This window comes from Gigantopelta aegis, chromosome 10 (assembly GCF_016097555.1).
Source record: "Gigantopelta aegis isolate Gae_Host chromosome 10, Gae_host_genome, whole genome shotgun sequence".
Taxonomy (NCBI): domain Eukaryota; kingdom Metazoa; phylum Mollusca; class Gastropoda; order Neomphalida; family Peltospiridae; genus Gigantopelta; species Gigantopelta aegis.
In genome coordinates, this window is record NC_054708.1 from 41,022,499 (window position 1) to 41,049,354 (window position 26,856).

The 26,856-nt window shown below is 35.6% G+C and overlaps 4 protein-coding genes across 7 annotated transcripts in view; 2 read left to right on the forward strand and 2 right to left on the reverse strand.

Moving 5' to 3' along the window:
- The window catches only part of LOC121382721 (putative GPI-anchored protein pfl2), a 28,588-nt gene extending 26,196 nt beyond the window's left edge, over positions 1-2,392 (forward strand). For both annotated transcript variants that reach the window (XM_041512274.1, XM_041512276.1), the window contains one exon: positions 243-2,392. In XM_041512274.1, coding sequence (XP_041368208.1) covers positions 243-435 — 193 coding nt within the window. In that variant the 3' untranslated portion in view covers positions 436-2,392. The remainder of the gene's footprint in view (positions 1-242) is intronic.
- A 3,843-nt stretch (positions 2,393-6,235) lies between these two features.
- Positions 6,236-12,374, reverse strand: LOC121384658 (multifunctional methyltransferase subunit TRM112-like protein). The gene is made up of 4 exons (XM_041515141.1): positions 12,226-12,374; positions 8,500-8,601; positions 7,664-7,756; positions 6,236-6,585 (listed from the first exon to the last, which is right to left on the reverse strand). Exons 1-4 carry the CDS (start codon positions 12,367-12,369, stop codon positions 6,484-6,486), a joined length of 441 nt encoding a protein of 146 aa, XP_041371075.1. The 5' UTR covers positions 12,370-12,374; the 3' UTR covers positions 6,236-6,483.
- Positions 12,375-12,540: 166 nt separating this feature from the next.
- On the forward strand, positions 12,541-24,286 carry LOC121384659 (DNA-directed RNA polymerase I subunit RPA12-like). Of its 2 annotated transcripts, none has more exons than XM_041515142.1 (5): positions 12,541-12,621; positions 18,624-18,779; positions 21,606-21,703; positions 23,359-23,468; positions 24,023-24,286. In XM_041515142.1, the coding sequence occupies exons 2-5, from the start codon at positions 18,653-18,655 to the stop codon at positions 24,045-24,047; spliced, it is 360 nt and encodes a 119-aa protein (XP_041371076.1). In that variant the 5' UTR covers positions 12,541-12,621; positions 18,624-18,652; the 3' UTR covers positions 24,048-24,286. The 2 variants fall into 2 exon arrangements, with proteins under 2 accessions (XP_041371076.1, XP_041371077.1); XM_041515143.1 differs by having other exon boundaries at positions 12,588-12,610.
- Positions 24,275-26,856, reverse strand: part of LOC121384657 (phosphatidylinositol polyphosphate 5-phosphatase type IV-like) — a 36,029-nt gene continuing 33,447 nt past the window's right edge. For both annotated transcript variants that reach the window (XM_041515140.1, XM_041515139.1), the window contains exon 12: positions 24,275-26,822. In XM_041515140.1, the coding sequence (XP_041371074.1) occupies positions 26,743-26,822 (80 nt within the window). In that variant the 3' untranslated portion in view covers positions 24,275-26,742. The remainder of the gene's footprint in view (positions 26,823-26,856) is intronic.

A 26,856-nucleotide genomic window follows, 5' to 3' on the forward strand; every position in this document is an offset into this window, starting at 1 on the left:
ATTAGATACATATTTCCACCTGTCGTGATATCAGATGATATATTGATTATATGATCTCTTCCCCCTGTAATAAAAAATGTATTAGTATAACCCAAATTTGTTATAATTTTTCTTTTCTTTTTACCCTTTCATTGCATGTGAAGTAGTTTCAAAATGTTTTAAAAGGTTGTAATATCTTTGCAATTGTTCTGTTTTATAAAGCTAGTGTACATTAATGTCATGCAATGTATCATCTATTGCAGGGCATCAAGCTCTCTTGCTAAGGGTCCAAATCCCGAGTACAGAAGTGGTCCAGATCCGAGCAGGCGACAGGGTCCCCAGGGAGCCCATGGACCAGATCCTTCACTGCACTGTGGAGCCCAGAGTAGCTTGAGACATGGGCCCAGTGTGGACAACCTGGCAGCCACGACTCCATGTCTTGTGACTAACCTGTAAAACACTACGTTGGTATTCAGTGATCAGTTGGTCCAGTCCTCAAGTTCAATCACACCTGTTTGAAGCAGTCACCTAAAGGAAAGGAATGTTTGTATGTATGATGACACTCCAGTGAAGTATGTTAATTGTGACACCAGAGTGGCCCATACACAATCAGTAATGCACAATATTTTGGCACTGACAATATTTATTGACTCATAGATGGCATGGACAGTTTGTGAAAATATTTAAAAAATTAAATTGTGTGGCATACAAATTTTGATGCAAAATCGAGTCAATAATATTGATAGAGTATAGGCTGAAATCTTTTGTCAAAAAGACAGCATTAGTTATTTTATGGCTACCCACAGACAGGAAAGCACATACTATGTCCCTTGCTGTGTTGTAGAGTACTAGCATTAACAGAAAAATCTTCCTTTTTGAGGCATATTCAACACAAAATTGAAATATTTCAAGTCTTTGCTGGAAATATGAAAAAGTATGGCTTTTTCAAGTGACCGAGTTCTACACTTTATCTCCTTTCTGAGAAACAATCTTAAATTCAATAGTCAACTAGTTGGGAGGAACAGAATTTGGGGAACCCAATGTGTTCATCAATGTGGGACTCGTTGCAGTTTAGGCAGAAGTTGACCTACATTCTGAATAAAGTGGTCAAGATGGGTGGCTGCTTTACACATGTTAAATTGTACTACATTAGATGATTTCTGAGAGCATCTAAAGGGACTGTCAAAATGATTCACAAGCCTAACTACTTATTTATATGGAGGTTTTAATATCTTTTTAGTAGCAGCATTTGTAATTTATTGGAGTTTAAATTAAATTTAATTTATGTGTTGTATATTGAAAGGCAAAGTATTTATTCAAAGTGATACCATAAGTTTTTTTCACCCAGTTCATTGGAATGATTGCCAACTGTTCAGTTACTAGCAGCTTCAGTTGCTATCTAAATGGTTTTTATTATGCAATTCCTGTGGTGGCTAAGAAGAAAGGAATTTGATTCTTTGCATCTGGTTATAGCAAACAATAAAAACTGAAACTATGTGAAGTTTTTATTAAATTAATGCTTCATGATCAGTTCACACTGAAATGCATATCTTTTATATTAAGGCTTCTGGAACTTGAAAGTCCACACTAAACAAAGAAAACTCATTTGTTTTCAGTTAACTCGGATATTGCCGTATATTTGTTTTGTAGTAGTCCACAAGGGTACCAGCTTACAAAATCTTGTAGCCATCCACAAAAAGTAGTAGTTGTATAATTTCAGTAAAAGCAAACAAAAAATAAATGTTTGTTTTGTTTAATGGCCCAACTTGGAGCACATTCATTGATTAATTATCAAACATTTAGAGGAAACCCCGTACATGTTTTATTAGCAACAAAGAACATTTGAGACATCAGTTGTGGGACACGGGATCATGAGAAAAAACCAACTGAGAATGTTTGATCCTATGACCCAATCAGCTCAGATGAGCACTTCCAACGGAGCTAAATCCATATAATCAAAAATAATCCAATCCATTTGAGGTCTTATTGTGTCAATAATGGGTTGCATCAATAATGGGTTGCATTAATAATGGGTTGCATTAATTTCATGTTTAATAGTAGCAGTATGGATCAGTGAAAAAAGAGAGAAGATTATGGCTAAATGCTAAAACTTTCCATTCTAAAATGACATGTACCTGTACCTTTCATTGTGATTTTTAATGTTTTTATTGTTAAATACTTTTTTTACTTGTAACAAGTTTTGTCAAGATAAACCTTACATTTAATATGTATCTTTATAATTACATTGTTAGTTTTAATGTTATATATGTACTAATTATTACATGGATTTTGTAAACCTCCTTTTACATGTATGTATCATGAAGTAATTAGTCTTTAACACCGTAGTTTACTATGAAGATTTTATTCACACATTATCAAGTTATAACAGGAATATTAAATGTTTGTGCTTATATCCATTTGTTAGCAGTTTTTCTAAATTGTTACCCGCTTCACAGAAATCCCCTAAAACCAAATACATGAATAAATGTTTAGTGACACACCAGACTCCCACCATAATAATATTATACTTAACAACGAAAGTTTAGCAAATATCTTTTATGGCATCTAAATTTGCCATGGTTGAATAAACTTAAAAGAAAACTAGTTCCTCCAGTTGTGTTAAGGCAAAGGTTGATGAGTTTATGTTTGTAAATAGTAAACATTTCAGATGTGAATACTAATTAATAAAAATAGGTTAATTTATAAATGTTATGCCATTTCTTTTAACATTAGGTAAACTTTCGTTGTTGATTATATTTTTGTGTGAAAAGAAAACCCATGGGAGTAATTTCAATAAATGAGGAAATTTATGAACATACATTAATATTGTTGAAACATTTAAATTTATATTAAAGGTTACAAGTTTGACATTTTCTAGTCTATGTGTGTCATGTTCATTGTGGGCATTTTTATTTTATACTTCTATTGAAAATAAAAAATGCTTGTTTTTGACAATGTTTTTGTTACTTTAATAGCCTTTGCATCCTTATTTTCTCATTCAATGATAGTTGGTGGTGGTGTTTGTATTTTTTTAAATTTTATTTTGGACCGTAAGATTAAAATCCTTTATTTCCATGCCTGTATTCATTTAAGGTTAAAGTTTGCTGTCCTGGACACATACATTGGCAATTTTTTGTACCCCACCAACACTTTTTCTCCTGAGTTCCCCCATACTTCCATTTCAGACCATCACCACATTCCAATCCTTTTCTCTAAATACAACAGCAGGGTTTCTGCCAGAGGGTAAAATGGGTATGGCACCATACACAGATGTTTTTTTAAAACGTTAACCTTTTGACAAAATTAATTACTCTTATCATTAATGTATAATTTTATTAACCCTAACCCTAAACTTAGGTAGGGTCAACTCAAACAAGAGCCTTGTGTGTTGGAAAGATGCATACCCGGATCACCAACACATACTGACACTTTAACAAATGAAAAATGCGTAATTTTAAAGTTAATAAAAACCCATGATTATTCCTGCTAACTGGGGGCAGCCATTTTGTTTCGTTTTTGTGACGTCCGGTAGTATAGCTTGGGGCGAAGTGACGTCAGCTCCGTCCATCTTCTCTATGCACAGTGTAAACAAACGCTCTAATTTACGACAAGGCGCTTCGCTTTCATCAGCCTGACTTGTAAAACAACATAAATGACTTGATAGTATAATAAACGATTTAACTAAATATATTTCAGGTTACATCAATAGAACGAAATGGGAGTTATAGTTTTTGGGGTTTTTTTTAAATCCAAAAAAAATATGCATACTATTAGGCCTATTGGTAGGTCACGTTCAAGCAAAAACTACCACTCACGATACCCAAGTGATACTTTTCTTTTCTTTGGGACGATGTAATTGGTCAGTTTTGTGATTTTAGATGGGAAAGTCTACTTAATCAAGGGTTTTACAGAATTACTTACAGTAATAAAGCAGGGCGGATGGTAATGTCCATTACGCTTTGAGGTGTATTCGTGCTATTATCACACAATACCCTGTGATCTTCATAAAAGAGGCACGTCTTTTCAGTGTGTCTAGACACAGTGTCTGGGGACCGTCTGAATATACACCTGCCAATCAGGAACCACAGAAAGGCCACGGAAAGAAAAGACCAATTAACCAAGAAAACACTCCGATTATTGTTTCAGTACCTGGGTTAATTTATGTACGAAACATAATACAGGTATTTCAACACTTACACTGCTGGCTTACTAGGATGGATATAATTACAGAACATTGCGATGCATCTGCAAAAATCAGGTATGTTTTGTTTCTTCAGTTCGAAGACCAATTCCTGACATGACACGTTAGGTATTACGTAACCACCAGCCCGCCAGAGGGCGTATTCACTGGGATGGTACAAAATGGCTGCGCCCATGATATATAATAGCCGTCACATTTAACCGTTTTATTAATTAACTATACGATTATACTTGTTGATATTAAGCAATAATGTGCATTATATATCGTTGAATATGCATACCAGGCCAGATGCCTTAATTGTCCTTTCCTTTAACCTATTTTCTTTCTGGGGAAGGCCTCCCTAACCCCCTATTGACTGTGGTTGCATTCAATTCCATAGCGCCATACCGTGGCCCAGTGGTAAAGCGCTCACTTGATGCGCGGTGGGTCTGAGATTGATGCCCGTCGTGGACCCAATGGGCTATTTCTCGTTCCAGCCACTGGTATATCAAAGGCCGTGGTATGTAATACCCTGTCTGTGGGATGGTGCATATAAAAGATCCTTGCAGCTAATCGAAAAGAGTAGCTCATGAAGTGGCGACAGCGGGTTTCCTCTCTCAATATGTGATGCCATATAACCGTATATAAAATGTGTTGAGTGTGTCGTTAAATAAAACATTCCTTTCTTTCTTTGTAACGCCCGGTTACATGTAGAGACTTTTTAACGACTACTATTTTATATTTAATGCACTTTTTGTTTTGTTTAGAATACTAGGGTATGTCTACTGAATTTATTTCTGTTCATCCTAGTGCTTGTAGCAGTCTGAATTAAGATTTGTTCTCCCAATAATTTTGTATGTAAGAAAAAAGAAAGACATAGGACAATGAACAATTTACATTTAAGCTACTACAAAATGTGGATGATCAGAAAAACACTGGATATAGAGGCACTGATGTTCTAAACAAGGACATTTTATTTGAAGTGGCCTTGTTATTGAGAAACATCTTATAATGGCAGCAAATGGTCCCTTTAACAGTACTGCTAACGTAAACTTAAATAAAGGTTCTATTCCATTTCATGACACCAACAACTTGAAACCATCAAAACAAACAATATTTGTCAAGATAATCAGTTTAATGCATTTAAAATGTGTGCAATATTTTACTTTTGATAAATTTCTTTCATAAAAGCTATTGTTATAAATTATGTAGTATTGCTTCAAACAAAGTTTAAAATGGAGATGTTTATGCCAATATTCTTCTGCTACAAGTGAACTTTCAAGTACTAAATTCTCACAAATCGAAAATATTTTTGTCAAAATCAATTGAATTATATACATGTACATATCTGCTATGAACATACATGTACATGTATTTGAAAGGCCATTTTGATTGTCCTACAACCTTCATTTCAATGTAAACGCTCAACTTTTGCTTCACTTTCTTTCTCGTATTTCAACACATGACACCTTATAATATTCCAAGAACAATAAACTTAAGAAGAAAAAAATTCCATTGTTACTTGTTTAGTAAAATTTAAAAAAGAAACCCCAACTACATGTAAAATTATCAGTTCATCTATAGTTTTTTTATGGCCTTGAAAACAGAAAATTTATTAAGTACAATGGACTTGACGATACATGTGGGTTTCAAGTTTCTTTGAAATACACCAATGATAAGTTTTTGACAGATAAATGAGTTATGACTTGCACTTGAAACCAAATAAACAGTGTTTAATGACTGCATACCAAATGATTCTGGTATATATTATGAAGAGAATTGGCAAAAACTTAAGAGAACTTGGCAAACATTTCTTAGGAGCAAAACAGCTGCTTTACTGTTTGCAAGTTTCACTGCAAACAAAATGAATGAAAGAATGATGCCCCAGCTCAAAATGTATATCACAAGTAAACAAAATGAATTTTTAAACCAAACTATGGTATCAGATGAACATACACATGGCAGTGAGTTCTTGTACATTTGCTATGAAATGACCAATGAACACTAAAGATGATTCACAAAATGCCGGATACAGACAGATGAAGAAACAACACTGCTTCAGATGGAGTTACTTTATGCACTGCTCTGCAAGACATATCACCAAAAGACTGCAACATCTTCCAGCAGGATTGTCTTTCTTTTCACAAACATCACTTTGCCACAAGAGTGGTAAACCTCACATATACCCTGTATTTGTCAGCTTGGTGTCTATAGTAAAGGTAATGCTGTCTAAAATCAGTTAAGTTGTGCATGAGGCCAAATGTTCCAAATTTGCTGTGTTTGTTTTGCCTGAATAAAACATCACTTGTTGGAGATAAACCCAGTCAAACTTCGTCTTCATTCAACAGCATGTTTGGTATTCCATTACTGATGGGAAACTTTCTCCCAGTCTCTGGACACACGAGGTTTCCCTCAATAACTTCAACCTGCAAGTCACATTATTAAATCATAAATGGACAAGTAAAAATTTCAAATAAGATGCATAGATGGTACAAGAATTGTAATGTCACTGATGAAATGACCTGTAGATGCTTTGATATAAAATGTCCAGCATACTGGGATAAACTCAATATTGATGCTTATTGGGGACTAACAGTTGTACACGTAGCTAAAAATTACTATAAGGACACTGAACATACATGTATGATTTTGAAATAAGGGATAATGCGTGGAAAATACATTATGCTGAGAGTATTCTGAGAGTACTACTAAAGCAATACATGTATGTCTTCTACTGGCCCCAACACATTTTCATACCTATTTTCAAGGACTTTCACAAATATGCTAGGTAAATTGGTCTGACAGTCAAACTTGATCTGTAACTTTTCATAATAAAGCTGTACATAAAATTTCAGCTCAATATCTCGAGGCATTACGAAAAAAAGGAGAAAAGTTCAGCAAATTACAGGTGGGACAAACAAACAAAACCTAAAGTCCCCTCTGATTGGACCAGTAGGGCACTAATGTGGGACAAACAAACAAAACCTAAAGTCCCCTCTGATTGGACCAGTAGGGCACTAATGTGGGACAAACAAACAAAACCTAAAGTCCCCTCTGATTGGACCAGTAGGGCATAATAATGTTTGGGTTGGCTGCTGTTATAATTCTTAAGTCTATTTAAACTGAAACCAAAATAGCTTAGAGAATTCTTGTACAAGCTATATATTTAATCATTTTGATAATAAAAAATCAAATGGCATTCATATTTGAACACAAATTTTACCACCTCCCTTAAACAAAAACATTAAAACACTTGTAGATAAAAGAGTTTTGAAATAATTGTTACTTTTGAGCTACTGCTTTTATTACCTTGAAAACAATGTTAATATAAAAGTTGATTCAAATAAATGTATAATACCACTATCATGTTTATATCATGTACTGAAAAAAAAAAAATTATCAAGATAAATGTGAGTTGACTGTTGTGAATTTTTTTTTATCAGCAAGCAGTATTACACTTAAAACAGATAATGCCAACAATCCAAATAATATATAAAATATTACCTGCATTAAAACATGGTGAGCCTTTTTAAGAAAATCTTCATTTTTTTCAAAATCTGAAACTACCTCTGATGGCAAATCATTGTTATGACCAACCTGTAAAGAAATGTGAAAGCTTTTACACAATACATTATTTGATATTTGTTGCATTCCAATATTTCTGAAGTGGCATCAGCACAAAACTACATATATTAAGTTAAACCTGTTAAGCAGCCACCTGTATGGAAGATGGATCTTGAATGAGGAACAACTAGGAATTCTAAATCCTGAGATCCAACAGGTCGGTGAAACAATGTTCATTCTGATATAAATCTAATGCATCCTGTTTTTTTACATGGGATATGAAAACTCTTTTTAATGTGTAAAGATGAGAGGACGATTGTTTTGGTCACACAAGTCTCATGTTGATTTACATGTCTTTCATTCGGGCATTAAATTTAGGAAATGGGTTACCTGAATATATTATTGCTTAGCCCATAAATGGGTTATGCAAATGTTTTACTCTCAGGCCTATTGTTGCAACTAGTGTACATGTTGATCAGTTATGATCAATAATAGAATTACAATTCCCAACACTAGACTATCAGGGCTTGAAACGGCCTGTGGCCAGGTCACCAAATGCAACCAATGTCCTGTTTGGGCGACTTAAATATTTAAAAAATAATGGCGTTAGTCGTCCAAATAATATCTTCTCTAGAGCCACTATTAATATTCCACATTAAAATCTTGCTTGTGGTTCGCTTACCATAATTTGCTAAGATGCATTATTATTTTTTGCGCCACCATATTTTTAGGCGAGTTTCGAACCTTGGATTAAGTATATTTCGAATATCACTCACATCAACAGCAGCTTTGGCTAATGCAGGCCAATCTATTTTGGGGATCATGCGAGATATAAATTCTGGGTTGAAATCTTCTTCCTTTACTTCGACTTTACTGGCCTGAAATAAAATTGTGGGTTTTTATGATAATTACACACATTATAAATATTAATAACTTTCATTTACATGTATTAATAGAAGTTATGATCACTTTTTTTTTTAAAAGCCCCCAAAAACTTTAAATTTGTACCTCATTGAATAGTTAAAAAACCAAAAACATTCAAATTCAAAATCATACATCTTATAACATTTAAAACAAAAAAAAAATTGAAGGGAAACATAAGTAAAACTTAAAGACAAATCATTGTAAAATAGCAAGTGCACGTGAAATATAGATAGTATCATATCCAAGTAACTAGAGCAAAGTGACTGAGTGAGGCACCCTTGGTGTTTTAGATCACAGCTATGGTCTGTTCATTACCTTTAATGCATTAAATGATTACTATACAACATTAATTAAACTTCATTTTGCCATATTGCATATTTTGTTTGAAATAAAAATGTGTAGGTCATACTTATTTTCACAGATCTTGTACACATTTAGAGTAAAAATATGCACATAATTAATCAATTTGGATTAATTTACTGTAGTATGTTACATACAAGTTTGCACATAAATATCTAAATAGATAACGTAATCAACTCCATAATGGTTGCAGATAATGATAAATTTGTAATGTCCAACTTGGATCAATAAGGTGCTTAAGTTTCAAACAAAATTATAATTCTGAGCTATATGTTTACAAATATTTTAAAATAAATACAATGTTCATCCAGAAGATATATATTTATAGTCCTTCTCACAGGAAATGCCTGTTTCATACAATGGAATTTACTATAAATTATTTATTTTTAAGCAGATTGTATACTAAATTACACCCAAAAATAGGGGTGTTTTTTGTTATTTCCAAAACACTTTTACTTTTCTTCTTATATCAAACCAAACTGAAATTATTTAAAAAAAAAAATTGTAGGAGGATGGGACGGACTGTAGTGTTGTTACATGTGTTCGATTCCTTTTAGGAAACTTACATTGTACCTAATTTCTTGATTATTATTGGTGAAAAAGAAACAAAACTTTAATTTTTAAACCTAGCCCATTTATCTTGCATTCAAAACTCCTGCTGTGGTGGCTTCCTCCTAGCACTTGTTAAATGAAAAGACTGCTGTCATGTAACATTGGAACAAAAAACAAATTGCATAAGTTCTATAACTAATCTTTATATATATTACATGTATTTAATCTTTAAGAAGGAAATGTTTTATTTAATTATGCACTCATATTTAATCTTTAATGGCTGTTAAAGTTCCAAAAATTGTTAACAACTACAATAAATTACTATTCTCCCTTTAATTAGCTTTAGATGTCCGAAACATTTTGTCCAGACAGAAATCGTGAAAAAACCATCGCAATGACAGATTCCACAATTCTAGATGATAACCATGTCACCTATATCGACTTCGCTTAAATCTCCGACAAAAAACATGCTGACTGCCATTTTGCTTTTTTAATGGAATACGCTCCAAGAGGGTTGGAAGGATGTAATGTAATTTAATAACGTCATGACGTGTTATCAGGGTTTATACACTTCAAAGAGGTTTCATTTTCCAGAACTTTTTAACCTTTTTCCAGGAGTCAGAATACAGTATCTGGAAAGGAATGTTTGTTTAACAACATCCCAGCAAATTGTTTATTCAGCCATTGGTATGTCTCTAACATGCAGTATTTGCCACATAGTTGTAAAACTATATTTCTAAATAAATATTTCAGCGTGCGAATTTTTGTTTTACTCTGTATGTGTGTGGTTGTGCACTGCACTGCATGCATGTGTGTGTCGGTCACTGTGTGTCCCAATGCTGGATCATGAAGCAAACACTTCATAGACATAATACATATCTATCACATTGTGGGCATTTTTTAAGGCATTCATTTATTTTCGATCAAGATTCAGTTATATGTATTTCTTCAAAAGACATGTAATACACTTGCACATTAATTTTTTTTTAATAAATAAATAATTTTTAACGTTTAAATATCAAGATTTAATAAATATTTTTTAAATCAACACTAAACCACAACCTCTTTTACCCAAAAATGTCATCACAAAACATCAAAACATAAATTTAAATATTTACGGTATATAACATTTACTTTAAATTTTCATTATGTGATGTTTTTGAAAAGTACCTTATGAAAAATTACAAAAATCATATAAACGTGTTTTATTTCCACCAATCAATAGTATAGACTCATTAGCAAGAACACCGATTCCCCCCCAAAAAATTACATGCTTTTTTGTCATAAGCCACGGGGAGATCTCAGCGAAGGTGACATCATCAGACATGATTACATTCTTATATGTGGAATCTATGCTCATGTAATGGTTTTCCCACAAATTCTGTCTAAATAAAATGTGGGAAAATCTAACAGTAACAAAAGGCAGACGAGTAATTTATTATAGCTGTTAACAATGTGGTTCGGACTTTAATGTTAAAACAAAGAAACACTTTCAAAGTTGTCACTCTGGATAACATTATCCTAGTCTACCTCGTACCTGCCAATATAGCTCGAGCAACCTCCAGCCCTCCCCTTGTTGATATTTGTAGGGGAGAATAATCAAAGTAAAGCTCTGTGGCATCAGATTTAGGAAAACTATTGTATTTCAGACAGTAGCTGGCTACCTTTTGGCCATCTATGATTGACGAAGTATGACACACTGTCACAGTCCCCTTTAGCCTTCCCCTACAACATATCAATAAGGGGAGGGCTAGTGGCAACTCAAGCTACTGCCAATAGTACATCCCATCCTCCTACAAAAATGTTTTTTATAAATAATTTTAGTTTGGTTTGACGTAAAAAGAAAAGTGTTTGAAAATAACCAAAAAATACTCTTTTTTTGTGCAATTTAGAAATCAATAGACTCGGTAGTATGAAAAAGGTGTTCCCTGTGGGAAGGACCATAGGTAAAGGTTTTTCAGATTTGTTTGGGGGGTTTTCTTAGCTCGACAAAAAAGAAAGAAAAAAAGATGGTTTGGAAAATAACAAATGTTTTATTTCAAACTGAAATCAGGGCTCGAAACAGCCTATGGCCAGGTCGCCAAATGTCTAGTTTGAGTGACTTAATTATTAAAAAATAATGGCATTAGTCGCCCTAAATAATCTCGAAAAGCACCTGCACCCCCCTCAAGTGGACACTGCATTAAACACTACAAACAAAGTAGTGCTAGGGTCTGGATTCGAACTCCAGACCATCAGTACTGTAGCTGAGCACTGTAACTACTCGGCCATGCAGTGGATCAACAAGAGAGACTGCATTTTAATACTTATAAATTTCATAGGGTGTATTTTGACAGCATGAACTGAGCCTCTACGGAATAAAATGAACCTTTAGTCCAATAATGCCTCATTGTGTCTAGTCAAAATGTCTAATTTTTCAAAGGCAAAATGTAGTGATACTGGATTATGAAATATAAACTTCATGTGGATTTTATATTTTCCACAAAATGTTTAAAAAGGTACTGTATATATAACTAACCGTACCATAATTTGAAAATATGCATTATTATTTTTTGGGCCACCATATTTTTTGGCGAGTTTCGAACCCTGCTGAAATTATTAACAAAAATCTCTTTTAGTGATGATTAAGTAAAGATTGTAACATAAACCTATTGATGGATGCCTACCACTATTCCTAGGGGATACCCTTTGGAAACCCCTTTAATAATATTAGACGTAAGCATGTTATGTGTTAGCAACTTCATTGTCCAAGTTTTTCGTGTGCAACTCCAATACCGGAAGGATCCGTTAGGTTTAATGAAAACTAACATTTTAAATATTAAACGAATCCTAATTTAAAACTAACAATAAGTGAAATCAATAAAATAGCATTATTAAGTAAACAACATTGAACTTAGCATTTAGTTGATTATAAAATGCATGCAATCTAAAAATATAAACTTCAATGGGTGTTATAATAAATCGTTATTATATTTATTTGTACCCACATTTAAAGTTTTAACATAACCAACATGTCAGCTCCCATCCCACATTTTTGACCACATGATAAAGGTGTTAACTCGGTAATTACAAGACTATTTAGAACTAGCTTGTTAAAAATAATGTCCCCATGTCACTTTAAAACCACAAAACAAAAGTGACGTTAATATACACGAGTTTTTAGGGTGTGTTGTTATATAACAAATATTTAATATCACATTTGAGTGCTTTTCGTGATTGGGAGGGGAGGTAACTGGTAACGTCAAAACAAATTAAATAAAAGTGCTGATGATTTTTTTGATAGAAACTATTTTATTTAATACAGTTATGTCAGTGTTTCAATCATATGAAGTAATGCTAGCTACAAAGTGAAATTTGGTAGGACTTTCCTTTCGGACCTTTGACACTGTCACATGTAATATGATGTATATAAAGCACATTATAAATACTAAATAGAGTTATGGTTAGGGCACGACAGTGCCAAAGGAAAGTCCTTCCATTACGTTTAACTGAGTAGAATTTTTTTTCTAACACTGGTTTAAGAATAGTCCGAGTACTCTGCCTTTCGAGAGCTAGATGGACATTTGTATAGTTATGATCGCCATCAGAGGTTTCTTTATAGCAAAAACACGGAATGGCCGACTACCACAAGGTAAACAAAGATTCCAGCTCTAATACAGCAAACTTTCTAGGTTTGATGCTAAATCTTTCACATTGATTATTTTCGAGTTCACCGATAACAAATATTTTACATAGTAACCACCAATATACACATTACATGAAAATCCCCGACAGCACACCCTTTCAATAATGTTCTGGTTAAATACGTACGTGCTGATGGGTTTCTTCCTGTATGTGTATTAGTTGTGAATAAACAAAATATTTGTTATCTGCAAACTCGAAAATGAACAATGTAACAGTGTTTAGCATCAAACTTAGATTTTTTGTTGTTTGCTATTAGAGTGGGAATCTTTGTCTGTTGACCAGTGATATTACTTGCGAACATTGCCGTTATTGAACATGGGGTTGTTCAGGAGGGCGGGATGTATATCCCAGTGGTAAAGCACTCAACTGATGTGTAGTCAGTCTAGGATCGATTCCCGTTGATTGGCCCATTTGGCTATTTCTTGCTCTAGCCAGTGCACCACAACTGGTATATCAAAAGCTGTGGTATGTGCTATCCTGTATGTGGAATAGCATATGAAAGATCCCTTGCTACTAACGGATAAATGTAGCAGGTTTTTTTCTCTGAGAGTGTTGTCGGTGGCATGTTTAAAAGGCAGAGTATTCTCAATCAGTTTGACTAGCACAGTCATCTTCTAAATTAAATCATATTCAGCTAACAATAACATTACACGTGTACTGGTAGGTGTAAAACCCTGTCTGGTGAGTGACCGTGATCACTTGCTCTCCCAGTCTAATTAAAATTAGCTCCACTATTACATGTGGATCTAACAGCAGCCCATTGGAGCTCATATCCATGAGCTCATGTGAAAACCTTACTTGCAAAATCATGCCAGTGATTTGAAAAGAATTTGAAAACATTCGAGATTATGCCGAGGATATAAGAAATAATTCGGGTGAATTACAAAGTATGCCGGAAACTAATTGCAATATAAAATTTATATAAAATTAGTTTCAAGACGAAAAAAAAGCCCGTGATGGTATAGTCATAAAATCTGTTTATACTAGTATACAATCCAGAGTTTATTACTGCACTTTTCTCCGTTTTGTAAATGTTGAAATAGACCAAGTTCGCCTATTGCAAAAATAGTCTCACCCAATATTTTTAGAATTTGTATGCTTCCGAATAACGCGATAAAAGGCGAAGTATAATTGGTCGATATTTAAATTGTTATTTATAGATGAAATGTCACCTGGACATGGGAGTCCACGTAGTGCTGTTAGATCTCCTGGTAGACCCAGTATAGCTAATTTTAATCAGATTGTTGCTCTCCTGAACATGCCTTGGGATTAGTGTTATACCTACTGCAGGTTCAGAGCTGCCTTCATCAATGATCGATTCTTACACCTAGGTTCAGAGCTGCCTTCATCAATGATCGATTCTTACACCTAGGTTCAGAGCTGCCTTCATCAATGATCGATTCTTACACCTAGGTTCAGAGCTGCCTTCATCAATGATCGATTCTTACACCAAGGTTCAGAGCTGCCTTCATCAATGATCGATTCTTACACCAAGGTTCAGAGCTGCCTTCATCAATGATCGATTCTTACACCTAGGTTCAGAGCTGCCTTCATCAATGATCGATTCTTACACCTAGGTTCAGAGCTGCCTTCATTGACGAGCAATGCTTACACCTAGGTTCAGAGCTGCCTTCAGTGACGAGCGATGCTTACACCTAGGTTCAGAGCTGCCTTCAGTGACGAGCGATGCTTACACCTAGGTTCAGAGCTGCCTTCATCAATGATCGATTCTTACACCTAGGTTCAGAGCTGCCTTCAGTGACAAGCGATGCTTACACCAAGGTTCAGAGCTGCCTTCAGTGACGAGCGATGCTTACACCTAGGTTCAGAGCTGCCTTCATCAATGATCGATTCTTACACCTAGGTTCAGAGCTGCCTTCAGTGACAAGTGATGCTTACACCTCGGTTCAGAGCTGCCTTCAGTGATAAATGATACTTACACTTAGGTTCAGAGCTGCCTTCATCAATGATCGATTCTTACACCTAGGTTCAGAGCTGCCTTCATCAATGATCGATTCTTACACCTAGGTTCAGAGCTGCCTTCATCAATGATCGATTCTTACACCTAGGTTCAGAGCTGCCTTCATCAATGATCGATTCTTACACCAAGGTTCAGAGCTGCCTTCATCAATGATCGATTCTTACACCAAGGTTCAGAACTGCCTTCATCAATGATCGATTCTTACACCTAGGTTCAGAGCTGCCTTCATCAATGATCGATTCTTACACCTAGGTTCAGAGCTGCCTTCAGTGACGAGCGATGCTTACACCTAGGTTCAGAGCTGCCTTCAGTGACAAGCGATGCTTACACCTAGGTTCAGAGCTGCCTTCAGTGACGCGTGATGCTTACACGTAGGTTCAGAGCTGCCTTCAGCGACGAGTGATGCTTACACGTAGGTTCAGAGCTGCCTTCAGCGACGAGCGATGCTTACACCTAGGTTCAGAGCTGCCTTCAGCGACGAGCGATGCTTACACCTAGGTTCAGAGCTGCCTTCAGCGACAAGCGATGCTTACACCTAGGTTCAGAGCTGCCTTCAGCGACGAGCGATGCTTACACCTAGGTTCAGAGCTGCCTTCAGCGACGAGCGATGCTTACACCTAGGTTCAGAGCTGCCTTCATCGACGAGCGACTCTTACACCTAGGTTCAGAGCTGCCTTCATCGACGAGCGACGCTTACACCTAGGTTCAGAGCTGCCTTCATCGACGAGCGACTCTTACACCTAGGTTCAGAGCTGCCTTCAGTGACGAGCGACGCTTACACCTAGGGTCAGAGCTGCCTTCAGTGACGAGCGACGCTTACACCTAGGTTCAGAGCTGCCTTCAGCGACGAGCGACGCTTACACCTAGGTTCAGAGCTGCCTTCAGCAACAAGGGATGCTTACACCTAGGTTCAGAGCTGCCTTCAGTGACGAGTGATGCTTAGATTCTAAGAACCTAGGTTCAGAGCTGCCTTCAGTGACAAGTGATGCTTACACCTAGGTTCAGAGCTGCCTTCAGTGACAAGTGATGCTTAGAATCTAGGTTCAGAGCTGCCTTCAGTGACAAGTGATGCTTAGAATCTAGGTTCAGAGCTGCCTTCATCGACAAGCGATTCTTACACCAAGGTTCAGAGCTGCCTTCAGTGATAAATGATACTTACACCTAGGTTCAGAGCTGCCTTCATCGACAAGCGATTCTTACACCTAGGTTCAGAGCTGCCTTCAGTGACGAGCGATGCTTACACCTAGGTTCAGAGCTGCCTTCAGTGACGAGCGATGCTTACACCTAGGTTCAGAGCTGCCTTCAGTGACGAGCGATGCTTACACCTAGGTTCAGAGCTGCCTTCAGTGACGAGCGATGCTTACACCTAGGTTCAGAGCTGCCTTCAGTGACGAGCGATGCTTACACCTAGGTTCAGAGCTGCCTTCAGTGACGAGCGATGCTTACACCTAGGTTCAGAGCTGCCTTCAGTGACGAGCGATGCTTACACCTAGGTTCAGAGCTGCCTTCAGTGACGAGCGATGCTTACACCTAGGTTCAGAGCTGCCTTCAGTGACGAGCGATGCTTACACCTAGGTTCAGAGCTGCCTTCAGTGACGAGCGATGCTTACACCTAGGTTCAGAGCTGCCTTCAGTGACGAGCGATGCTTACACCTAGGTTCAGAGCTGCCTTCAGTGACGCGCGATGCTTACACGTAGGTTCAGAGCTGCCTTCAGTGACGAGCGATGCTTACACCTAGGTTCAGAGCTGCCTTCAGCGACGAGCGATGCTTACACCTAGGTTCAGAGCTGCCTTCAGCGACGAGCGACGCTTACACCTAGGGTCAGAGCTGCCTTTAGTGACGAGCGACGCTTACACCTAGGTTCAGAGCTGCCTTCAGCAACAAGGGATGCTTACACCTACGTTCAGAGCTGCCTTCAGTGACGAGTGATGCTTAGATTTTAAAAACCTAGGTTCAGAGCTGCCTTCAGTGACAAGTGCTGCTTACACCTAGGTTCAGAGCTGCCTTCAGTGACAAGTGATGCTTAGAATCTAGGTTCAGAGCTGCCTTCAGTGACACGTGATGCTTAGAATCTAGGTTCAGAGCTGCCTTCAGTGACAAGTGCTGCTTACACCTAGGTTCAGAGCTGCCTTCAGTGACAAGTGATGCTTAGAATCTAGGTTCAGAGCTGCCTTCAGTGACGAGTGATGCTTAGAATCTAGGTTCAGAGCTGCCTTCAGTGACGAGTGATGCTTAGAATCTAGGTTCAGAGCTGCCTTCAGTGACGAGTGATGCTTAGAATCTAGGTTCAGAGCTGCCTTCAGTGACGAGTGATGCTTAGAATCTAGGTTCAGAGCTGCCTTCAGTGACGAGTGTTGCTTACACCTAGGTTCAGATCTGCCTTAAGTGAAGAGTGATGCTTACACCTAGGTTCAGAGCTGCCTTCAGTGACGAGTGATGCTTACACCTAGGTTCAGAGCTGCCTTCAGTGACGAGTGATGCTTACACCTAGGTTCAGAGCTGCCTTCAGTGAAGAGTGATGCTTACACCTAGGTTCAGAGCTGCCTTCAGTGACGAGTGATGCTTACACCTAGGTTCAGAGCTGCCTTCAGTGACGAGTGATGCTTACACCTATGATCAGAGCTGCCTTGAGCGACGAGTGACGCTAATATTCATGAACGAGTTGATTGGTTCCCATTGTAGTCATTTGATTAAAGTAAAGTGCATGAACCAGTCTAGCGAACATTTTTGTGCTTTGGCTGGCTGAACGTGCCCAGGATTCAGGGTTAAGATAAAAAGCCTTAGGTCCTGAAGGATTATATCCTACTATATAACTACGAGTACTGAATTTCCTAAATAAATACCAATAATACATATATTATCCATATAGCATATTACAGTGCTCAGCGTTATAGTAGTGGTATATCAATGTTTCTACGTGTCATAATGTTTATGTTACTTAAAGCTCAAAGTACATTGTACTTCCCAATAGAAATTTTTTCATACACAATTTAAAAGTTATTGATAGGTAAAATCAAGCTTTGGCTACCACAAACATTAGGGCATGGAACATTTATTTAACAGCTACTGGTCATTGTGGAAACATTACAAATTCAGTGGTAGCAAACTCAGGACGACCTCTAAGAACAGACTTGTACTACTGGGTACTGTAGTGATAGTAAAACAAATAATGGATGTAGTTATGTTTTTAACAATTTTTATTACTTTTATGTTCATCAGGGTACGAACAAAAAAAACGTCATCCGCAAACTGTGTGAATGGGCAAAACTTAAGTGATAGACAGCTATCGATCCTATGACCCATCACACGTGAGATGAACACTCTACTGATGGAGCTAAATCCCACCCCTTACTTTACCAATTGATGCGTGACTAATTACTTGTTTTGATTGTTTCAGTGTCTACACCTAGTCAATGACCAGCTGGAATGTCAAAGAAAAGTGTATTTGTGACTGAACTTGACTTCTGTGCCAATTGTGGCACTGTGTTACCTCTTCCCGGAACAGAAGATGTGGTCACCTGCAAGAAATGTGGCTTTCAGATTGATGTAGCTGGTAAGTATATACATGTGTATAATCAGACCTGTCAACCCTCCCGGATTCCGCGGGAGTCTCCCGGTATTTGATCAAATCTCCTTTCTCCTGTGCGGGAGACAGTTTCTCCTGTTAAATGACATTTTTGTAAGCATAAAAAAAAAATCGATCCTCTTTTGTCAAAATAACAGAAGGGAAGTAACTCTGCCTTTTTTTCTCATTCGGAAAATGTCGACTACTTTCGGTTTCCGAGAATGTAACAGGCCGAATTGTCCCGACTGTTTAACCTTTGCCGAAGTGAGAATTGTGGGATAGCCTATTTATATTGTTAAAAAAGCACATGGAGTTTATAAAATGATGTGTTATTATAATGTTTGTTGTCATCGTAATGGCTACGAAGCGTGTTGCCGCTAATTAAACAGGCTGTGTATTGACATTCAGTGTTGCCATATAAAAAAAAAAAACTATCCAATTTAGTTCCAATAGCCAATAAGATTAAAAATCAATGTGCTCTAGTGGCGTCGTTAAATAAAACAAACTTTACTTTTAATAACACCTCTGAATTGTAAAATGTCTTCCCACTGGATTACATAATGCAACTATGACAAATCTGAGTTGACAGCGATACACACGATGCATGTTAAAATCACATGTCACAGCAAGACAACGAAAAGACCAATTAGCTGTATAAACATACTTGTGTCAGTGAGTTTTGTATGTTTGTGCGGTAAAATGTTGGTTATAAGGGTACACTTCAAGAAATTATTTTTGTACAATTAAAAAATGTTGTTTGACATTGACATAAAGTTACTCACGGAAATGGGTATAATTCCGGTATATTTCACACGATGTCCGTAAAGAGGTTTTACTTATGATTAATGAAAATACAATGTTTATTGCATCATTATAATGATTTTAAATCAGTACCACGCCACCGTTCCTCATTATAGTAAAAACTGAATATTAATTTATAAGATTTATATAAATTTGTCTTTGGTATTAGGTACACTAACCACAAATGATAAAACGCAACCTGTAAGGCTGTAAGTGTAATACCGTAAATGTACTAATTAAATTTTTTATTTCTTGTTCATGTTCTTAACATTTTTGGATAAAATATTTTTTTTTGTTTAAATATGTATTAAATCATAATAATATTTAAACTTAAAAAAAAAAAAAAAATAATAATAATATTTTTTTTTTTTTTTTTTTAATGCCAAGATCTAAAGTTAAGAAGTATATATGACATTATAAAGTATTCATATAACTTATTGTAATAATGTTTTTTTTAAATCTTGCGATTTTGGGTTAAATTGTGTGAATTTAAAAAATCTCCTGCTTTTTGACCAAATCTCCTGCTTTTTCAACACACACCTCCTGCTTTCTCTTGACTAAAGGTTGACAGGTCTGGTATAATATGTATGTATTGTAAATTCAGGGTTTAAGTTGTTATTTGCCAAATGCCATTTAAAGTTGAATTTGGTGAAGATATGTCATTATAAATTTGCCATAAAGCTAATTAAAAAACCAAGTTCGTTTTTAGGTGTATACATGTAGGCGTCTTTTTTTATTTTTTTAATTTAGCTAAATAAAACTGGAATTTGATCAAATTCACAAATTGCTACTAATATTTGTTATCCAGCTTAAACCCTGGTCAATTGTTTTTTTTCAATTATTTTCAGTGTCTGTTATACATAAGCCCACTCTCATAAGAATACATGTTGACCATCTGAGAATAAACCTTACCTTTTAGACTGTTGCAGAATGAGCACATGAGGGGGTGTGTTGCTGGCACAGTGCTTATTGGTCCCTTACCGGTCCAACTGGAGGGAACTGCAAGTTTCTTATCTGTCCTGTCTGTCTGTCTGTCTGTCTGTCCGTCCCATTTATTGTTTTCCGGATGGGTTTTTTTAACAATGTCTTGAGATCTTGAGCTCAAGTTTTGTGTATAGGTTTATCATATACTATCACAGATCAAGTTTGATTTACCCACTTTTGACAGTTAGGGCTCTTGAACTTAGGAGATATGACTTTTTTTCAGATTTATTTACTTTTTGGCAGTTGTGTGTATTGCTTTGTAAAGTTCTGTTATGAATTAAGTTCAACTTTCATGCCAATTTATTCACAGAGTTATGGCCCTTGAACTTAGAAGATAAGAACATTTGTTGGGCCTAGTAGGGGACATGTATTGCTTTAGCAGTACTCTCAGAATGCTTGTTATTTTATTCTTCATGATTCTGACACATTTTTGTTTTTCTATGATATACTTGGTTTAAATAACACCTTAGTTTATGGGTGCTGGATATAATATTATGTTATGTTACATAAAAAATTGTCTCACTCCTGTCCCATTAGTTCTGGAAGCACCTTTAGTGAGAGAGTCTGTATCAAGCTGTAGCTATTCTCCAGGGTGGTGTCGGTACCCAGCGTGAGATGAAGCCCATGTCTACAGGTACCCGCTATCAAGCCATGGTTTAGATGGTTTTAATTTATTTTCCTCTAAACGTTTAGAGCATTTACTTTTATTTTTCACGAGATTTAGAGCATTTACTTTTTCACTTAAGTTATGAACAATCCTGGTAAACAACCCAGTTAAAAGGGTTGTCTGTACAGTTTAATGGTTGGATGCAAGTGATTATTGAGACCAAAAATCAGTGTAGCCACCTTTGACCTCCCCATTTAATTAAGCCAGATGTATATATTTTGTGATGGTGTTGACACATAGTAGATTGCAATATCTTTACCTCTCTTCCAAATGCAATGATCAGATCATGTTGATTTTTCACAGGCATCTTGATTTTTGGAGAGAAAAACCCCCAAGTAAATGAATTTACTATTACTTTTCAGAATTCGATGGAGTTGAAATTCATTCAAAAATTTCTTTTAATAAACCAGAGACAAAAATTGCAAATGTTGAAGAAACTGATGACTTGACAGGGCCTACAGTGAGTAAATACATGCACAACCAAGGGTTTGTGCACAAAATTAATATCCAGTAAAGTACTCTTACAACGAACCGGGACCATGATAGTTCGTTATAGCAGTAGTTCGTTGTACACATTTTCATAATTTGGTTATTAACATATAGCGAGATAAAACGGGATTTTACGATCAGTTCGTTCTATGCAGTTGTTCGCTCTAAGCATATTCGTTGTAAGTGTGCTTTACTGTACTGATGGAATTGTGGACCAAATTTAGTTTACTACTAGCATAATTATTATAATGTCTGTATTTCATGAACATTTGTTATGTGGGATTCAATATTAGTAGTGTGGAATTGTTTGCCAGGAACACGGTTAACTTCTAACATGTACATAGACTGGGGCTTCTGGTTGCAGTCATACATGTATTTATTACGTACCTTACCCATGATATCCATGCCATAAACCCATGTGATAATTTAGTATATTAACCCAGTTAATAATGGTATGCAAAATTTAAAATATGTGCAAATTTGCAAGGCCTCCAGGAAATAATGTGGTGTTGTCAATTGGTCATTAGTTTACAAGCCAAAAAAAAAAAAAAAAAAAAAAAAAAAAAAAAAGTTTTATTTAATGACGCGCTCAACACATTTTATTTACGGTTATATGGCGTCAGACATATGGTTAAGGACCACACAGATTTTGAGAGGAAACCTGCTGTCGCCACTACATGGGCTACTCTTCCGATTAGCAGCAAGGGATCTTTTATTTGTGCTTCCCACAGGCAGGATAGCACAAACCATGGTCTTTGTTGAACCAGTTATGGATCACTGGTCAATGCAAGTGGTTTACACCTACCCATTGAGCCTTGCGGAGCACTCACTCAGGGTTTGGAGTCGGTATCTGGATTAAAAATCCCATGCCTCGACTGGGATCCGAACCCAGTACCTACCAGCCTGTAGACCGATGGCCTACCACGACACCGATACAAGCCAACAAGAGCTGTACACCTGAGCGTAATGTTTTCATAATTATTTAAAATGCGTGATTAAAACTAATTTGTGCTAATCATGACAATGTCATATTACTGATGAAAGGCAACTTTAGTACTGATTTACTAAGTATAGTGTGAAAATTTAATTTTAGAAATGTTATTTGATAAATAGAATTCACTAATGTTTTTTAATACATAAAATATCAACCTCATCTAGTTAATCGGTATTTGTCTTGGCAGTCTCGACAAATATCAATTAACGTAGACTCGGTTGTGACGAATCATCTATTTATGGAAAGGATAAAAAAAAACTCCTGTATTTTCTGTAACAATTGTAATTGTAATTGTTATGCTTTAAATGTCATTTTAAAATTTTATTTTCATAATAATTGCCATGTTTTAGTTTTATACAGCCAAACAATGAGACATGCAGCAAATGTTTTAACAACTGCTAATTTTAACAGGTCATCAAGAAAAATAAAGGAGCCAATGTCTGGCATGATCTTGATTGCAAAAACTTGTTCAGAACTTAAAATTAGTCAGTTGTTTTCAATGTTTAACTTTTTCATGCATTTAAAAAAAAAAAATAATAATAATTTATCAATATTCTAACAATAAACAATTTAACAACAATAAATAGGATTTATTGTGTTGTGACATATAGTGCTTATTGTGATATGACTAGGTCGACAGAAAGTGTTCTACTTGTGGCAATGAAGGGATGGTGTACACAACTCGTCAAACCAGATCAGCAGATGAAGGACAGACAATCTTCTATACATGTACAAACTGCAGGTAAGTTTACATTCGGTCTTTATTTCATGGTAGAGGTAGGATGTAGATCAGTGGCAGAGACTGCTCACTGCTATATGTCTGGTAAGGTAAATTTTCAATACAGGTAGCATATGTTTCTGCTCTCATTCTGGACTAAATGTTGAAACAAACGTTAGAAGATTTTTCATTTCTATTTGCTGTGCTTAAAAACAAGCATTAGTTTTTCTTTCTTTTTTTCCCTCTGGTCATCAATTAATATTTTGAAAACTTCATCGAATCAACTCAAAAAGAGTTGCAATTGATTTTTAATTTCAGTGATCTTGTTATTATATTTAATGTTTTCCCTAGTTTGGTTTAGCTTGGTGCTGTAACATGACTACATGTATTTCAAATGCACAAGTTAATATTGATGTGTACTATCCAGAAATACATATTAATTTTGTATATACTATATTATAAAAGTAAAAGAAGTCAAGTAATTTGAATATCAAATATATGTACCTTGACATGCAACTAAATTGGTAAAGAAAACATATTTACATTTACATTTACAATATTTGTTTTATTTTTTCCAGGTTTCAAGAGATTGAATATTCTTAAAATGTGCAATACCATACCAACTGGAATCTGCTCATTCACAACTTAATTTCAACAGCTGACATTTGGTTAATGATGAGACATTGTTAAATCTTTATTTACACAGAACTCCCAACAACTGCTTTTGTTGATGAAGTGTTGTTAAAAATTCCTACACTTGTTACTTTCCATAATAAAATGGATGTCTTGTGTTAACAAAATAATTGAACAAATGACAGAAAAGAATAAAACATACTTCTTAACATTTATTTTACTTTATTTTAACATGATTACAATGTAACAAATAAATAGAACAAATTAAATAAGTGGATACTGTACATAACTAGTGAAAATATGTAATGTAATATGCCACGGACTGCTCGAAATTAGATCAACCTTTACTAAAACAATCATTTCTGTGTGGCAATATTTTGGAACTATAAATTGTTGACGTAAAGGTATTTGGTTCTCTAACAATGTTGTATGGTATTTCTGTCTAAAACTTAGTTCGTTGCTTTAAATAGTAATGTTTCATATTTAATCATGTGAAATGTATATATGAGTGTTAACCTACAAATTCAACCAGCACTTCATAGTCAGAAGTTTAAACTTTTACCTGAAATGAGTAAATGCTTACGTTCGGGATCATTTACAGTGTTGTGAATTGTCATACACTCTGATGATTCAATAAGGAGGCCGGCTCTTGTGCACAAGACAGGCGTGTGCTACAACAGCTTGCTCTGAATGTGCACGTAAAGCTCTATGACCTGACCTGACCTGACCTTTGAAAAAATCTATTAAAACCATTGTTTATCGTTGTCGGAACCGTACCATTTTTTTTTTTTTTTATATACGTCACAGGCTCATAATGAACCCAAAGTCAAGCTGCCAATTTAAAACAAGCGCAATTTATTAATGTACAGTGGAAACAATTATGGAAGGTTTATCGTTCTTGAATGTATCACAGACTATAGCTAAACATAATACCGGGTACTCGCAAATAAATAAGATATAAATAAAAGAAACAAAAACAGAAGAGTACATTTTGACCTTGAATCTTTCAGCTAACACTCTTACTGAATATAATAAAAGGACATGATAGTCTAGTAGTTCCAAATGTAAAACAAAAGGTACATATACAATAAAAGCTGCAATACTGTGAGTAGAACCAAAGGAGTACATGTTAAGAGTAAATACAAATACTGGATTAAATCCCATTCTGAGCACTACTCTAGGTCAACAAAAAGGTAAAAAAAAAAAATGGACGCTTAAAGAGGTATTATAAGCATGCCAACGGAGCACTATGGGGATGCCACTGCAACAGCCTGTATACAGAGAAGAATAGGTTAAAGGAGGAGTATTATGAAAAATAAGCATTCTTTGTTGGAAAAATGCCTATCAAAAGTTCATACATCAATATATGTATTTAAAAATAAAAAAGTGCTTGACCAGAATTTATTACTATTTTATGGAGATGCCTATCCAAAGTTCTTACATCAATAAATGTATTTTTAAAAAAAACAAAAAAAACAAAGTCAACCAAAATTAAAGAAAATGTCTCCCCCATAAGTGAATGCTACATGACTGCTGGAATATGATTACTTGACCTGCATTATACAAAACACAACAAAGCCCCTAACAAAAACAAACAGATTCTGAGCAATTTCTCAATCAACAGCTATTGTATTGAATTTGTTAGGAAGAAACAAAAACATATATGGGCAATATACTGCAGTTGATCGACTTTGAACCTGTGTTTACAGCTGCTAGAAAGCAAAACCCAACCAAAAAAACTAGCGAGTAACAATGAGATGATAAATCCCTGTTTGTCTGGGGAAAAAACCCCTAGGTGTGTATTCCAGATAACGGTAGTGCATTGACAACCGAACAATACAAGTAGGTATTTATGTTGCCACTGTCCATTTATGCTGTCTGAAATCGAAGTGTTTGTTGTCAGAAAAACACTGGGACCAAACTATACTGACCATAGTCTGGACTGACAGACAAGGTGATGTAAACATCACAGAACTAATACGATGCCTGCTCACATGGTGGCACTCATTGTTAAACGTTAAAACAATGGTTGCGTCTACTAAATAGCGAAAGTGTCATTTAATTAAATATGCCATTTTTTTTATTGATGTAAAAAAATTGTATTAGATGAAACTATGTAGCAGTCAAAAAGCCATAATTTAGCGTTCCTTTAACATGTAGGATGTTGCAGTTATACTGTGAAAGTAAGAATGATGAAAGCAATAGGGCCTGACAAGTAGAATTCGCCATGGACTCTGAATGATTTACTTGTAGCAGTTCATCACTTTACTTTGATCAATCATTATCTACCAACACAACTGATGGCTGCAGGATAAGTCTGTCGCTATCTGTCATTTACTGGTTTTGTAGATTTAAGCACTAATATGCAATTTTTAACCAAGTTCACAATTATCAACATTTTTACGAGTACAAACCAAATGTGGAGAGGTGGGGTATAATACAAGTCTACACTTTAAAAAATAAAAATGTAGCAAAAAAAATGATTATGCTTTATATGTTTGTGAAAATACTGTTTTGTTTTTCAAGTGTTTGGGTGTCATTAAATATTTCTTTCAATTTTTTGACAGACATTACAAAAACAAATGCCCATAATTGACACTGTTTCACGGTTATCTGATGCAGGATTCGTCTAAAACTGCGATAGTTTCAACTGTCGTTTTTATTGTCATTGTATGGAACACAAAGCACTGTGTTTGGTGTTGAGTTGCCTGTTCTCCATCATGTTACGTGCACGTCTCTTGTTTGCTAGCAAAGAAAAAAACAGCAGGAATATGATTTT

Bases quoted from the DNA above. Each gene is read 5' to 3' on its own strand.
- LOC121384658 (XM_041515141.1), bottom strand. From the start codon at position 12,369: ATGTTAGTTTTCATTAAACCTAACGGATCCTTCCGGTATTGGAGTTGC. The intron at 8,602-12,225 runs GTAGGCATCCAT...ATTTTATTTCAG, and splicing joins GGTATCCCCTAGGAATAGTG to GCCAGTAAAGTCGAAGTAAA. The intron at 7,757-8,499 runs GTGAGTGATATT...ATTTCTTTACAG, and splicing joins TAGCCAAAGCTGCTGTTGAT to GTTGGTCATAACAATGATTT.
- LOC121384659 (XM_041515142.1), top strand. From the start codon at position 18,653: ATGTCAAAGAAAAGTGTATTTGTGACTGAACTTGACTTCTGTGCCAAT. The intron at 21,704-23,358 runs GTGAGTAAATAC...TGATATGACTAG, and splicing joins ATGACTTGACAGGGCCTACA to GTCGACAGAAAGTGTTCTAC. The intron at 23,469-24,022 runs GTAAGTTTACAT...TATTTTTTCCAG, and splicing joins TATACATGTACAAACTGCAG to GTTTCAAGAGATTGAATATT.